Source organism: Sus scrofa, chromosome 11, assembly GCF_000003025.6.
Source record: "Sus scrofa isolate TJ Tabasco breed Duroc chromosome 11, Sscrofa11.1, whole genome shotgun sequence".
NCBI lineage: Eukaryota > Metazoa > Chordata > Mammalia > Artiodactyla > Suidae > Sus > Sus scrofa.
The window spans coordinates 9128278-9144012 of NC_010453.5; the positions used below are offsets into that span (position 1 = coordinate 9128278).

Below are 15735 nucleotides of genomic sequence, written 5' to 3' on the forward strand. Positions count from 1 at the left end.
GTATTATTTGTTTTTGCTTGTTTTTGAACTTCATGAAAATGGAATAATTGTGTATAGTCTTCTGTGACTTTTTTCATGCCATTCTATTATGTTTCTAACCTTTATCCATGCTGTATTTATAGCTTGTGGGTCATTCATTTTTACTGTGGTATTGAATTATGTTGTCATTATGCTGCAATTTTACTCCACCATCTTGACCTGGGAAATCTGAATGGACATTTGTGTTGTTTCCATTTTTTAAATAATACGAACAGTGCTACTCTGAACATTTTTCAATTTAGTATGCACAAGCAGGTGTTTCTCTAAGATATGATTATGAATGGTTCACAAATTTGGCTGCATATTAGAATCCCTTGGAGATGTTTAAACAGTACTGACACATGAATCTCACTTTCACTTTGTAATGTAGTATGAGCATTAGGCTTTTTAGAAAGCATTTCTGGAGATTCTAATGGGCAGCCAGTGTTTAGGTTCACTAATATGCAGCTACAAGTGGAGGTGCTGAGCATGCATATTTTTGGTATTATAAACTAGCCATGTTATTTCCCAATATGATTATATTAATTTATGCTCTACAGTGGTTTGTAAGATTCTATATCCTCCTAAACATTATCTGGCATCTCATTTTTTGTGAATCTTTGTCTCATTTTCATTTTCTTGAATACCAATAATATTGAAGTTTTCTTTAATGTTTCTAATTTCACCACAGTCCTATGTTATATTATAACACCTGTCCTAGTTTATTCATTTACGTTCCCATTCTAACCTAGAAAGAATTTGTGACCTCTAATTAGTTTGAAAGGTATTTTAAAATAGCTGCTTGGCAGGTGGGTTCCTGGTAAGAACTTGTTTGATAAGGATTTTTGCTTACTTATTAAAAGCCATATATTTTATTCTATGACCGTATTCTTTCCGATAAGACAAAATGCTTTCTGTATTTTAGATTTTTTGAGGTGCACCAGCTTTTGGATAAGTCCATAAGTTAACTAGATGTCTTGATTATTGAAAGAGAGAAAAGAGGCAGACTTGAATACTTTCTGACTGTGGTGTCTCTTTCCACCTCCTCCAAGTTCCTCAGAACAACTACTAGCAACAAGAGTAAGCCGTAGTATCCGGTGTCCTGGTTTTGATCTTCTGTTTTATAGTGCAGGCTCTCATCTAGACAGTTCTGTACTGCTGAGTCTGATGGGTAATTTGCCAGTTGGGAGTAGAGGGCTGGAGGAGAGATTTCTTTTCAACATTTTCACAGGTTTCCAACTGCAGCCTGATGATAGTCAAAAAATTTTTTTTGAATTGGTACATACTTGTGGTATGTTGGTAAAAACAGAGAAGCCCTAGTGAGGGAACTGGTTGTCTACTTAAAATGTCAGTTAACAAATTTAAGAGTTATCTGAGCTCTAACCAGGTTTTTAATTTTATTTAGTGACAGAACTGGAACTCAGGCTAGTATTAAATAAATATACTTGTCTTCCTGTTGCAGTAATACTGTTTCTACTAATGTAACTTCTTTTTCTCAAGTACCATTTAGAAAGGCAGAACACGGAACACATTGTCTTTGCTGTTTAATATAATTTAATTAAAATGTTCGAAGGGATATTCCCCCTTACTATTAAAACACAAATTCTTAGTCATTGATGGTCATTTTTTGATTTAAGCTATAGCCGTAGTAGTTTATCATGAGCTTTAGAATTGCTTAACATTTTATCACTGAATTAATAAATGACTAGTAAAATAATTTCTCCTTTGTTTCAAGTGAAGGGAAGTTTCAAAATTCAGGCCTTTCAGAAGTTCTGAGTAGTGATAAAATGTATAGGTAGAATTAGTTGACTTTGGAGCTCAGAAGTAATTTCACAGATGACTCCACTGTTTCTTTAAAAATTACTGTTTTAATTGTGTAACTCATGTTAGCCATTCGATTTTTACAGTCCTTTGGATAATGGTCATTTTTCTTTTAATGTTTACATTCTTAAAGTGTGTCAGTTGAGTTTTTATGGCACTTGAGTAACTTGAAAACAGTGAAGTATAGCTATTTAAGATGAAAATGCCCCAGTATGTTGTTTTGCTAATACCACTTTGAAGTGACCACTCTGAAGGAATTTGAATACCTAAATTTAAGCTAATTTATCTGCTTTAAAAAATGCAAAGGGCCATATGATCTAGGAATCCCACTCCTGAGCATTTACTTAGACAAAAGTATATTTGAAAAGATACATGCACCCCCCCCCCCCGGACTATTTTCAGTAGCCAAGAAATGCAAACAACCTAACTGTCCATCAACAAATGAATGGATAAAAAAGATGTGTGTGTGTGTACATATATACACACATACTGTGGAACACAGCTCAGCCATTAAAAGAATGAAATAATGCCATTTGCAGCAGCATGGGTGGACCTAGAGATTTTCATACTAAGTGAATTAAAGAGAAAGACAAATAGCATATGCTATCACTTATATGTAGAATCTAAAATACAACACAAATCAACATATCTACAAAACAGAAACAGACTTGTGGTTGCCAAGGGGGAGGGAAGGATTGGGAGTTTGGGATTAGTGGAGGCAAACTTACATAGGTTTGATAAATGACAAGGTTCTACTGTATAGCACAGGGAACTATATTCAGTATCTGATAAACCATAAAAGAAAAAATGTGAAAAATTGTATGTATAACTGAGTCACTTTGCTGTACAGCAGAAATTAACACTAATGTAAATCAACTACAATAAAATTTTTAAAAAATGGAAAGGTATTTTTTAAAACTTACTACTGAAAATGAAATAATTAATTGCCTTGTTTATCTAAAGACAAAGTGTAGTTTTATATGCTTCTGTATTAAGTTACTCTTTTATGGCAGTGCTTCATGTGTGGTGATGGAGGGTAATAGAACTGTAGACAGTTGAGTACAAAATAAGGAGAAGTATTTGGTTTGGAATATTTCCTTTTTAAAACTTTAAATGTGAGTAATTCCGATATCCTGTAACAATATTTCAATGGCATTAATTGCTTTATGATTTATATATGGTTTCTTGAAAACCTATAGAATTTCTTTTTATAAATTTATTTATTTATTTTCTTTTTAGGCCACCCCCACGGCATATGGACGTTCCCAGGCTAGGAGTTCAGTTGGAGCTGCAGCTGCCGGCCTACACCTTAGCCACAGCAACACTGGATCTCAGCCGTGGGGTTAACGGCAACGCCAGATCCTTAACTCAGAAAGCAGGGCCAGTGATTGAACCCTCATCCTCATGGATACTAGTTGGGTTTGTTACCACTGAACCACTTCAGGAACTCCGTTTCTTTTTTAGGTTAAAATGCCTTTATAAGAACAATATAAAGAGGAGAACATCAAAATTTTTGCCATAGAAAATGAATATTCGCTTACAGACATAATTTATAAATGAAAGTATATAATATATATTAAATTGTAATGTTTCTGTTTCAGGAAGAAATACCAACATTCTCTCAGGGGTCACTTTTTTTCTGTTTGTGTCTGATTCCTTTCATCCTGCTTGTTACAGGACCTTACTCCGTTAAATAGTATTTTATTTCTCAAGTTTATTATCTTTGCAGTTAAGTGCTATGCTCTTGCCTACAAATATCTTGCAGTTAACAATAGATTTTTCCCTATCTTTATACAAAAGAAGAAACAACCACCACTAATTCCCTTTTTTTTTTTTTTTTTTTTTTTTTTTTGGTACAGCCCTCTCCTCAGATGTTATTGTTGCATTTATTTGACCCTCTCTTTCTCTTCGTACCTCATCAGTTGCTTAATTAGTCCTGTAGTTTTTACCTCATCGCTCTCACCTCCTTTTGTAATTTGAACTTTCAGAAAAAATAAAGCTGGAATATTTTGGAAGGATTTGTATCCTCTCTTGTTATTTAAATTTATGTTTGTGTTTTTTAGAGCATTGAATGAAATGTGGAAATGTCAGAATTTGCTTCGACATCAAGTAAAGGATTTGCTTGACTTAATTAAGCAACCCAAAGTAAGTTAACTTTAATGAAAAGTTCTTTGATAAGTTTTGTAAAACACATGTATTTTACTTACTCCTTATTACCATTTCTGCTCTTTGTTGAACATCTGTTTCTGTCTGGAACAGTCCTGACTCTAGAACCTATGGTATATCTCAGAACAATGAAATTTTTTTAGAGACTTACTGCATAGGTAAGTTTAAATTTACTCTATCTGTAAAAGGTGATACCCAACAGGAAAGAGAGCTTGCTTCTGTGTGCTCAAAATTAAGGCTTTCCTGGTAGTTTTTAAATTAAAATAATCAAACCAAAACAATAACTCTGCATCTTGGAAAACCTACAAAATAGAGTAAAATTACACTTAATGTTGCCACACTGAAATGCTCCCATCATCTTTGTATAGTCTTATGGTTATACAAAGTTTTAAGATCATGTAATTATAGTTAAGTATCTTGGTATTTTTACTTATAATTAATATTTTGGTAATTTGAATGCACCATCTGGTCTTCATAATTATAATTTAAGGATGGTTTTTCATCCAGTAGATGCTATTTAAGAGTGTTGACCTACATCGGTCTATAAAATGTATAATTTATCTGCAAAGCAGCTTGCCTGGTTATTTAAAATTGTATCGAGAGAAAACAATGTAGTGTTATTTTTGTTTCTTTTTCAGTGTGTAGTGCACCCCCCCACACACCATACTCTAGCATATACTTCTTGTTCATAGGCAGAGGTCTATAGGGTGGAGTTGTTTCATCTAAGAGGAGAAATTTCCCAGTTTCCCTAGGTGTAAATTTGGCCATTTTCTCTAAATGTCATTGGCTAACAGTACTTGTTTGAGTGGTTTATACTGTCCTCCTCCCTTTAAAAAAACAAAAAACAAAAAACAAAAAAAAACATTTAAATCACAAGTAATAAGGCATTTCAGACCACTTGTTTGCCTGATTGGAGCTTACTTTCCATTGAGTAGTAGTTTTGTTTTATAGGCTAACAATAACCTCTTTGTTTATGATTTATTGAATGTATTCATTTAACCTTCTGTGACTTCTGAGTATATTGAGCCTGCTAGAGTAAGTTATTCCTTACAGTCAGTGACGTAAAACTAATTATATAAATTCTGCTGTTGAAGTACTTTCTCTGTGAAGGAGGGAAATTGGAAAACCCCACCTAAATTAATGTGTTTTAGCCAATAAACACATGTTTCAGTCAGTGTTATAATGTAATGATACAGTGCATTTCAGTTAGTTAGCTCTGGATAAAGTATCTTTGTTTGCCACCTAAAGCCTTATTATATTACTTGCTCTTTGTAAAATTGCAGACATGTTAATTAAAAATGTGAGGTGTTCTTATATGCATATGTATATAATTATTCCTGATTTTAGGCATTATTGAAGTCGTAAAAGCAGCTGAATAACATGTTAAGTGTGTAGATCATATGTTGAACAGTATGATATATGAAACTGTAAACAAAAGTAACTGTTTTTGACTCTCACTGTCCCTTTAAAATTTTTTAAGTTGGACTTCCTTCCCCTTACCTGTTGATAAAACTTTTTGAGGGTCTCATGACTTTTCTGTTCGGTCTTAGGTGAAATAAAATACAATCTCAGTTAAATCACCATGCTTTGTGGAATTTCCTTTAACTTGTCTTAAAAAAATTACCAAGTTATAAAAATTAAAGGAGGAGTTCTAATTCATTTGTGAAGGGGTTGAAGAAGAAACGGAATGGAGGAGGATAGTACTCTAAATTGGAATTCTAGTAAAGTGAGAATAGTAATCTCTTATTACTTAATATTCACTTTACACTGAGAGCTGTAGTAGATGTTATAGAGTTAGAAAAATACATGAAACTATGTTTAACTTTTGGGTGTGTATAATCTGCCTATTTTACCAGGAAGACTCTTAGATCCTTAATAATCAATGTATGTTTTTTTGGCTTCTTTATTATTTCTTTTGATTAAGATAGTTTTTATTCTTTCTTAGTGGTGCAGCTCTTCTCCTTCATTTAACTGAATAGATTTGCCCATTGTCACCCAAAGTGACTTTGTCCTTTGTTGATGTTTCTTTTTCATGTGAATCAACTTGTTGAAATCCCAATAGTACCTCTTTCCCCCAAATTAAGCAACAGTAGAAATCTAATCTTTCCAGGCAGATCTGTTCAAATATGTTAGGTTCCAAATATTTGAGAATTAGCTCTTGTACTCTATTACTCTTTTTGTTTCTCTTTCCTCTTAACAAGCTCCCTCTCAGTAGGGATATTTTGTTTATTTTTTCATTTGCTGCCTTCACCCTAAAGGTTTTCTAGCTCAGTGTTTTACACAGAATTGCTCAATGACTTTTTAAATAATTCTAACTTGATGCAATGAATAACTAGCATTCTTAGAAACATCTTCTATACAAATGACCTGACAGAGTGTGTATTATATGCAGCACAAATGTGGTGAACACATTCATTCACTAAAATACTACCCTGATGCTGCAGATAACTAGTACTCTTGGAAAAGTCTTTTGTACATGTCAGTGGCATTTAATGGACTTCATCTAGTGTCTTTCCCATAAGCTTCATGACTATGCCTTATAATCCTCAGGCTTAACAATTTTAGGAATGCTTCAGTTCAATCAGAATTGTGTATTTGTCAAGTTTTTGTTTGAGAGAGGCTGAAAACGTGAAAAACAGTATTTCCAGATTATTTTGTTCCTTTTTAAAACTTAGTTGTCCTGTTTTTTGAGTACTTAAGAAAAACAAAATATCTGTGTCCCAAAGGTTGATGCAGCAGTTGTCTGGGTTTTTTTGTCATTGTTTTGGAGACTCACAAAACAGGATGAAGGAAGAGGTGGATCGTGACTTCACTTCCACCTTTTACTTGGTTCATCTTTTAAACATGGCTAAAGAAGGAGCATATAGTGGTGGCTAGGCTGTGGGCCTTGAGCATGAGTAGGTTATGCTTACCTGACTTTCTGAAGAATATAGTGAAGGTTATTGTTAAGAAATTTTAATTTTGCATTTTTTGTGTGGTTTACAGACGGATGCCAGTGTCAAGGCCATATTTTCAAAAGTGATGGTCATTACAAGTAAGTTATTTCAGATGCTATATGTAAAATTTACAGTTTATTTGAAACATTTCTTTCTGATAATATAAAGTGTCTTGGAGTTCCATTTTAGGCTAGCATAATACAGGAAAAGATTAAAGTGATTATTTTGTTTGATGTTTCTCAACATACTCAGTTTTCCTTTTTTTGGATTGTTGTTTTGCATACTACACAGAATTACTTTGTGTGTTGATAAGACCAAGAGCTGGAGAAAGGATTTATTACATAAATTTATGTTTGAGAATTTATTCAAATTACTACATAAGCTTGGTGTTAGAAACTGAATGCGTGGTTTGGTGTTGCTTGCTCTAATGTGACCCTGTCTGAAGCTCATTTCTTTGTGAGCCAAAATTTAGAATGAATTGTATACCTAGTAAGTTCAAAAGAGCTTTGGAAAAAAGTTAATTTTTTTACTTTCAGTGATTTCAAGTAAAATGTTATTTAAATGCTTTTAAGAGCAAATACTGAAGGATTGGGAAGTATGTCTTCTTTGTGAAATATGTCTTCAGGACAGGGATAGGGAAAAGTACCTGTCTTTGCCAGGCATTTGCTTTTCCTCTCACCTCGGAGATGGCCGAGGACAGCATACAGATAGAGGGAAAATCAGGCACGCCTGGAGGGTGGCTCTGCCGAACTCCCACTCGGGAGTAATGAAGAGACCTTAGATGGATTTCTGAGATGTTATCAGATATTCTAAGATGTGTGTCGAAGTAATGTTGAGACACTGAAGGGAAGAGTAACTTGTTTCATTGGGTTGTAGACTAAATGATAGAAGTCTTAGCACCAATAGAAATTTCAGACAAAAATACCTTTTAGTCCTGGGTAAACATAAATTAGTTTTCGGTCCTTTTGGATGACTCAAAGCAAGTGCTTTTGTACTGTTGCTTTTTAGTAATTATTTCCTTGGTTGTTTGGCTGTGTACAGTATCCCCCGAAGGAGATCATGTCCTATATTCTTTCTGTTTTTAACCCTGTGTCTATTGTCTTCCAACAAGTACATATTTTCCAAATTTTGTCCTGAGGACTGCCGATGTCCTGCAGGTGTTAACTGTACTGTTAGAAAAAAGGGTTCCACAGTCAAGTACGTTTACAGAATCCTGAATTAAAGGGGTTTTTTGGCTTGTTCTTTTTCCCTCCTTCCCTTTCTCCCTCTGTCTCTCTCCCCTCGTTTTTTCTTCCCTTCTCTCTCCCTCTCTTCCCTCTGTCTCTACCCTCCTTCCCTCTACCCTGTTTCACTTTTTTTTGTTTTGCCACTTAAAAGGTAGGTTTTACCATAGCCCTTAATATGATGCCTATACATTATGGAGGGGCCGTAAAGTGACATCTTCCAAAACTAGTTTTGCAAACAGTACAGTCAAATTTTTGTACTACAGAAATACAGAAGGGTCATACAGTTAAGTAGTGGAGGGACATTTGTCCTTACTGTATTTAGTGACCTAGCCAAGACTTAAAAATGGAATTTTAAAGTTTTATAGGAACTTGACTTCTGATTTACCATATTCATACCTTTCATTGTGTGTTTTGATACATGACCTATTAGGAGAATAACGTATAGAAATCATTTTTGACTCTACAAGAATTCTTCCTTCCTCATGTAGTAATGGCATGTCACGCAGTAACATGTGGAACATGTTGCTCAGCATGCGTTAGTGCCAAGTAGCATGCATGTATATGTGCATTATCTCTGTTTAATAGTAAATGGCGCAGTACAGGAAAATAGTTTCTTCAAGGTAAAACTTACTGATCTGGATCTCTTGCAATAAGTTACAAAAGAACAGCGTATGCAACAAGCTCAAAGAGACCAAAAATTGGTATTATTCAGATTGGCATTTAGTGCCTTTAAATATTACAAGGAGTTATTTAGAAATAGCCAGTTAAGTCTTTACCTCTATAGATGGTCCTTCACAATGATCTCACTGTATGTTTCTAGGATACAGATTTTTATTTGTGAGAATTTACTATTGGCGTGCTGCAATTTTTATGTCATGAAATAAATTTTTAAGTTAGGATCATTCATCAAAATAATGTTTCTCTTTTATTATTTTGAGCAATTTCTAAAATTGTATTTTAATGGAATTTTAATTTAAGGAAATTTGCCAGATCCTGGTAAGGCTCAGGATTTCATGAAGAAATTCACCCAGGTGTTAGAAGATGACGAGAAAATAAGAAAACAGTTAGAAGTACTTGTTAGTCCAACATGCTCCTGCAAGCAGGCTGAAGGTTGTGTGGTAAGGAGAATTTACAAGAGCTCATGTTTGGTGGAACCCCCAAATCTTTTTTGTTCCCTTTTGTAAGAAAATTTATATTCATTATGTAAAATTTAGAAAATATCACAAAAATAGCAATACAGTTAAACTATAATTCCTCTGTAGAGACAGTTGCTGTTAATATTGTGGTGTAGTCCTTCTAGAGTAAGATTATACCATACATAAAGCTTTGTACATGTTACTCTCTTTTGTTACTCTTCTATAGTATTATATTCAAAAGCAGCATAGCATACCTTTGAATATATGTACCGTATTTTATTGGACAGCCCACTTGTGTTTTACATTTAAATTTTTTTCCCAGTTTTTTTTTTTTTTTTTTTTTTTTTTTGTCTTGTCTTTTTTGTTATTTCTTTGGGCTGCTCCCGCGGCATATGGAGGTTCCCAGGTTAGGGGTCGAATCGGAGCAGTAGCCACTGGCCTACGCCAGAGCCACAGCAACATGGGATCCGAGCCGCGTCTGCAACCTACACCACAGCTCACGGCAATGCCGGGTCGTTAACCCACTGAGCAAGGGCAGGGACCGAACCCGCAACCTCATGGTTCCTAGTCGGATTCGTTAACCACTGCGCCACGACGGGAACTCCTCAGTTTTTGATTAATATAAAGAATACTTTAATCTCTTTATAGCTAAAGAATTTTATACATTCTTGATTTCATTTCTTTAGGATAAATTCAGTGTTGGCCAGTATCATTGGTGGGAACAAGCAAAACTGAAAAAAAGACATAGTTATTTTGATAGGATTTGTGAAATCGGTTGCTAGTCATCTGACCATTTTTTTCTTCTCTGGTATATAAACCATTCATATTTCTTTTATAAATTGTGTGGGTTTTTTGGTTTTGTTTTTTATGTATTATTATCCATCATGGTCTATCCCAGGAGACTGATGTAGTTCCCTGTGCTGTACAGTAGGACCTTATTGTCTGTCCATCCTAAATGTAATAGTTTGCATCTCCTAATCCCAAACTCCAAATCCATCCCACTCCCTCCCACCTAAATTGTATGTTTTTAATCTTTAGAATATTGTTTTTATCTTTTTGATTCGTTAGTTGGTCGTGACATTGTATGTTAATTAGGCTGCAGATCGTTTGCTGTCAGTTGTAGTTTGCGCTTTTCATCTTGTTTATGATGCTCTTTAGTTTTATCTCACTAAGCCTGTCAGTAGTCTCCTCAAGGTTTTTGCCTTTGGAGTCCTGCTTATGAAATCCCATTCTAATGCAGGTTAATGAAAATACTTACTCATGTCAGTATTTCTTAATCTCTTGTCTGTGTGTTTCTTCCTAAAGTCTTAAAAAAGAGGATTCTTGGCTCCCCTCCAGATTAACTAAATGGGAATCTTCACAATGAGCCCTAAGAATCTGTAGTTTTAATAAACTACCCCAGTAATTTTGCTTGTTGATGTTTGTTGTCCACAGACCTTTTGTTTTACTCTTTTCTCATTGGTTTCACTTTTTTGGAATATTTTTGGGGTACGATGTGAGATAGGGATCTACTCTGCTTTTATTCTAAATGTCTGACCAGTTATTTTAATATATTCACTGTAACAATATGTTGAACAATCTACCTTTTCCCTACTTAGTTGAAATGTTACTGTATATGCTAAATTTTTAATTTAGTCTGTTTCCAAACTTGTTCAGTTCCCATTAATAATTTATTCCAGCACAAATACTATGTGGTTTTAATTTTTGTAGGCTCTTAACATTTTAATGTAGTTAATTATTTAAACCTGTCTTTGTAATATTTTACAAATCTGCATTACAGCGTGAAATAACTAAGAAGTTGGGCAACCCCAAACAGCCTACAAATCCTTTTCTGGAAATGATCAAGTTTCTCTTGGAGAGGATAGCACCTGTGCACATAGATACTGAATCTATCAGGTATTTGTATGTTAAAATATTGAAGTTTCATTACTAGGCATTCATTCATTCATGCTTTAGTAGCCAACCATTATTAAGTACCTGATATATACAGGGTACCTGATATATATATGTGTGTGTGTGTGTGTGTGTGTAATTTATATTATATATATAATGTTATAAAATATAATATATATAATTTATGTTATATACAATGTTATTAAAATATATATTAAATTAAGGTAAGATTAAGTACTTGCTATATATATATAGATTTATATATATACATAATGGCTATACACTCATCTGTATGTATCTCTGTATGTGTATGTGTTTGAAAATATGCACGCAGTCATCTGTACATATCTGTGTATTTTTAGTTTTCATTTATTTATTTGTTTTTAGGTCCACACTCATGGCATATGGAGGTTCCCAGGCTAGGGGTTGAATCAGAGCTGTAGCTGCTGGTGTACACCACAGCCACAGCAACACCAGATACGAGCTGAGTCTGACCTACACCATAGCTCATGGCAATGCCAGATCCCCAACCCACTGAGCAAGGCCAGGGACTGAACCTGTATCCTCATGGAAACTGTTTGGGTTTGTTAGCCACTGAGCCAAGATGGGATCTCTAGTTTTTTTTCTTTTAATGGTTGTTTTGTTTTGTTTGCAGCATGTGGAAGTTCCCGGGCCAGAGTTAGAACCCGTGCCACAGCAGTGACAATGCTGGATCCTTAATCCAGTGAGCCACCAGGGAGCTTATTTAATTTTTCTCCATATTTAATCTTATGTATTACTTCAATTTGGGTGAGATTTTTGTCAATCCAAGCATACTTTTTATCTATCACCTGTATACTAGGAATTCCGCTTTCTGTTTTTTTTATTTTTATTTTTTTTGTCCTTTTAGGGCTGTGCCTGTGGCATATGGAGGTTCCCAGGCTAGGGGTCAAATCAGGGATTGCAGCTGTTGGCCTACACCACAGCCATGGCAATTATATAAGGAAAACCAAGCCTCATTTGTGACTGACACCACAGTCCACTACAATGCCGGATCCATAATCCACTGAGGGAGGCCAGGAATTGAATCTGCATTCTCGTGGATACCAGTCAGATTCATTTCTGCTGAGCTCCAGGAATTCCTTTTTTTTTGGTTAGCTTGCATAGGTTAACCGGTGGAAAGAGAGTGTGTAATTCTACCCTCAAGAAAAGAAGACTTGGTGAATATGTTGTAAAGCAACATACGATGTGTTTTCACAGATATCTGAGAACTGAAGGTGGTATTTTTAGAACAACCTCCAAATAAAGTTTCAGCTTTGATATCACCTGATTGTGACATCTTGGGAAATACTTTCTTTTTATGTCTATACTTGTTTTTGTAAATTATGAGAAGAGCTTTTTTTCCTTCTTTTTAAATGTTAAAAATGTTTTGGCTTTTTTTAGGGCTGAGGTATCTGAGCCCTGTGGCATATGGAGGTTCACAGGCTAGGAGTTGAATTGGAGCTGTAGCCACTAGCCTGCATCACAGCCACAGCATCTTGGGTCGCTGCATCTGCTACCTACACCATCACTCATGCCAACACTGGATCCTTAACCGCTGAGCGAGGCAAGCGATCAAACTCCAATTCTTATGGATGCTAGTCGGGTTCTTTAACTGCTGAGCCACGACGGGAACTCCCTCATTCCTTTTTTAAAAAAACTTCCTAAAAATGTTCCAACTGATTGAAAAAATAAACTACTTAAAAAATACATTTAGCATAGTGATTTATTAGTGACCCATAATAGCTCTCAGAGGTATATTAGAATCTACATAATACAGATGGTACTCTGTACTCAGTGAAGTTGCTTTGACGGTTTTTTTTGTTGTTGTTGTTTTTGAGAAGGGCATAGGGTGTAGCTTTTGACCTGTCACCCTCTGCAGAATAGGGGTTCCTTACTTCCATTCGTGGGAGTTCCCGTCGTGGCGCAGTGGTTAACGAATCCGACTAGGAACCATGAGGTTGCGGGTTCGGTCTCTGCCCTTGCTCAGTGGGTTAAGGATCCGGCGTTGCCGTGAGCTGTGGTGTAGGTTGCAGACGCGGCTCGGATCCCGCATTGCTGTGGCTCTGGCGTAGGCCGGTGGCTACAGCTCCAATTCAACCCCTAGCCTGGGAACCTCCATATGCCACAGGAGCGGCCCAAGAAATAGCAAAAAAAAAAAAAAAAAAAAAAAAAAAGAATGCCCATTCTTCACTTTGGACTCCTCTTATATCATTTTTCATTTGAAGAAGGGTTCTTTGGTTTGAAAAACAAAACAAAATAAAAAAAACTTGATCCCTCTAGATTAGTACAAGGAAGAATCTGAATCAGACTGAAATTCATTAATTAAATAAGTAATCCCATGCCTTCTATATTGTCAAAGCATACTTTCTGTTTTTCATTAACCAGTCTAGTAATGCAATAATGAGTTTTAATCAGAAGATTGTATTATAGTTCCATAAAATTGGTGCAGATAGTGTTCAGAGGACTGATTTCTCTAAGGGGATAGCATTTGAGCTAAGAGAAAGTATGAGTAAGATTTTATTTTTACAGAAGCAGGAGGTGTATATAGGTATTGAGATTAATGTAGGGAAAACTAACTGGCTAGGAAAGAAGGAGGATATTTGGAAATGATTGCCATCTGTTTAAACTACAGTATGGAGAAGTATAAAGTTGTTATGAGATCCTCACAAAAGCATTTAGGATCAGATTGTGGAAAGCCTTTCGTATCTAACTTTAGTACTTTTACTTTGTTTTTTGGTCTGTCGAAAGCCAGGAATAATTGATGACGGCTTGGAGAAAAGAAGTAGAAAAGATAGATTGCTCTATGGGTGGTGGTAGTGGGATGGAAAAGAAGGAACATCGTTGAGGAAGGTTTTAAAAGAACAACCTAAAAACTGGGTTGTCTTATCAGAAACACGGAATATAAGGGAGGAGGAGTCATAAGTATATGAGGTATGAGGTCAAGTCCAGATGATGAACAGAATGAGAATACCTTGAAAAGATGAAGGGAGCTGGTGAGAAAGGATATGCTGCTTGTTTGGACATGGCTTCTTTTTTTTTTTTGGTCTTTTTAGGTCTGCACCTTTAGCACATGGAGCTTCCTAGGTTAGGGGTCGAATTGGAGCTGTACCTGCCAGCTTACACCACAGCCACAGCAAGGTGGGATCTGAGCCACATCTGCGACCTTTATCACAGCTCACAGCAATGCCGGATTCGTAGCCCACTGAGTGAGGCCAGAGATCGAACCCGAGTCCTCATGGATGCTAGTCGGGTTTGTTAACCGCTGAGCTACGATGGGAACTCTGGCTTTTTTTTTTTTTAATCAAGGCAAATTGAATTTATGTGAAACTGTGAGAATAGACTAGTTTCCTGAGCAGGATTGTGTAGAAAAAAGTTAAAAAGATCAAAAGCTCATGGACAGAGCCTTGGTATTTTTTTTAACAGTAGAAAAATTATGGTAAGGTAAAAAAGCCAAGTTGCTGCAGTGTTTTGAAAGTTAAGATAATGAAATAATGCACATGAAATTATGAACTAAAGACCAAGGACCAAAACAGGTCTTTGGCTTTAGCAAATACTAGGTCCTGTGATATAGAAGACATGTTCAAACATAAACAACAGGGAGTAGCCCTTAGTACTTATAATGTGCTTGGGATGATTCTAATGTTTTGTGTGTTTTAACTCATTTACTTCTTAATTTTATGGGACAGATATTATTATTCCCATTTTATAGGTAAGGAACAGTAAGTTACACAGATAGTAAGCAGCTGTTCCACTGCTGGGAAGTAGCTAATGGTATTTAAATGGAGGAAGTCGAGCTCTAGTGCCCTCCTGGTTAACCACCACGCTGTGTGATGGGCTTCCTGAAAGGTTCCACTCCTAGTTCGCACCAGTAGGTAGTGAGTGTCCAGTTCACCAAACTCTTCCTGGTAGTGGCTGTTAACCTTTTCAGTCTTTGCCACCTTTAGATGAATGATACTCTTAAAAAAAAAAATTGTATTGTGAATAAAGTTGAACATTTCCCCCCATATGTTTCTTAGGTAATTGCATTTATTTTCATTTTTCTGTCAGTGGCTTAGAGGAATTGTTTTTTTCTTATTGATTATATGAGTGCTTTATGAAATAAGTCTATTAACACAGTTGGATTGCCTTTTAAATTTGTGCTTTACAGGAGTTCGCATCATGGCTGAGTGGTTAACGAACCCGACTAGTATCCATGAGGACACAAGTTCGATCCCTGACCTTGCTCATTGGGTTAAGGATCCAGTGTTGCCTTGAGCCATGATGTAGGTCACAGACACAGCTCGTATCTGGCATGGCTGTGGCTGTGGTGTAGGCCAGCAGTTACAGCTCCAGTTTGACCCCTAGCCTGGGAACTTCCATTTAATATTAATTGTTGTGGAATTCATTTCAGTGTAAGGTAGAGATGGAGAATCACCCTTTTTTTTTGGCCATGCCTGTGGCATTTTGAAGTTCTGGTGCTAGGAATCAAACCAGAGCCAAAGCAGTGACAATGCCAGGTTCTTAATCCACTGAGCCACC

General features: G+C 35.8%; 1 protein-coding gene across 11 annotated transcripts in view; it reads left to right on the plus strand.

Moving 5' to 3' along the window:
* The window catches only part of PDS5B (PDS5 cohesin associated factor B), a 208342-nt gene that overhangs the window by 113584 nt on the left and 79023 nt on the right, over window positions 1–15735 (plus strand). For all 11 annotated transcript variants that reach the window (XR_002336648.1, XR_002336649.1, XR_002336650.1 and 8 more), the window contains exons 14-17: window positions 3903–3984; window positions 6991–7039; window positions 9146–9285; window positions 11084–11199. Coding sequence is in view for 8 of the 11 variants with exons in the window: in XM_021065557.1 (XP_020921216.1) it covers window positions 3903–3984; window positions 6991–7039; window positions 9146–9285; window positions 11084–11199 (387 nt within the window). In the remaining 3 variants the exon portion in view is untranslated. The remainder of the gene's footprint in view (window positions 1–3902; window positions 3985–6990; window positions 7040–9145; window positions 9286–11083; window positions 11200–15735) is intronic.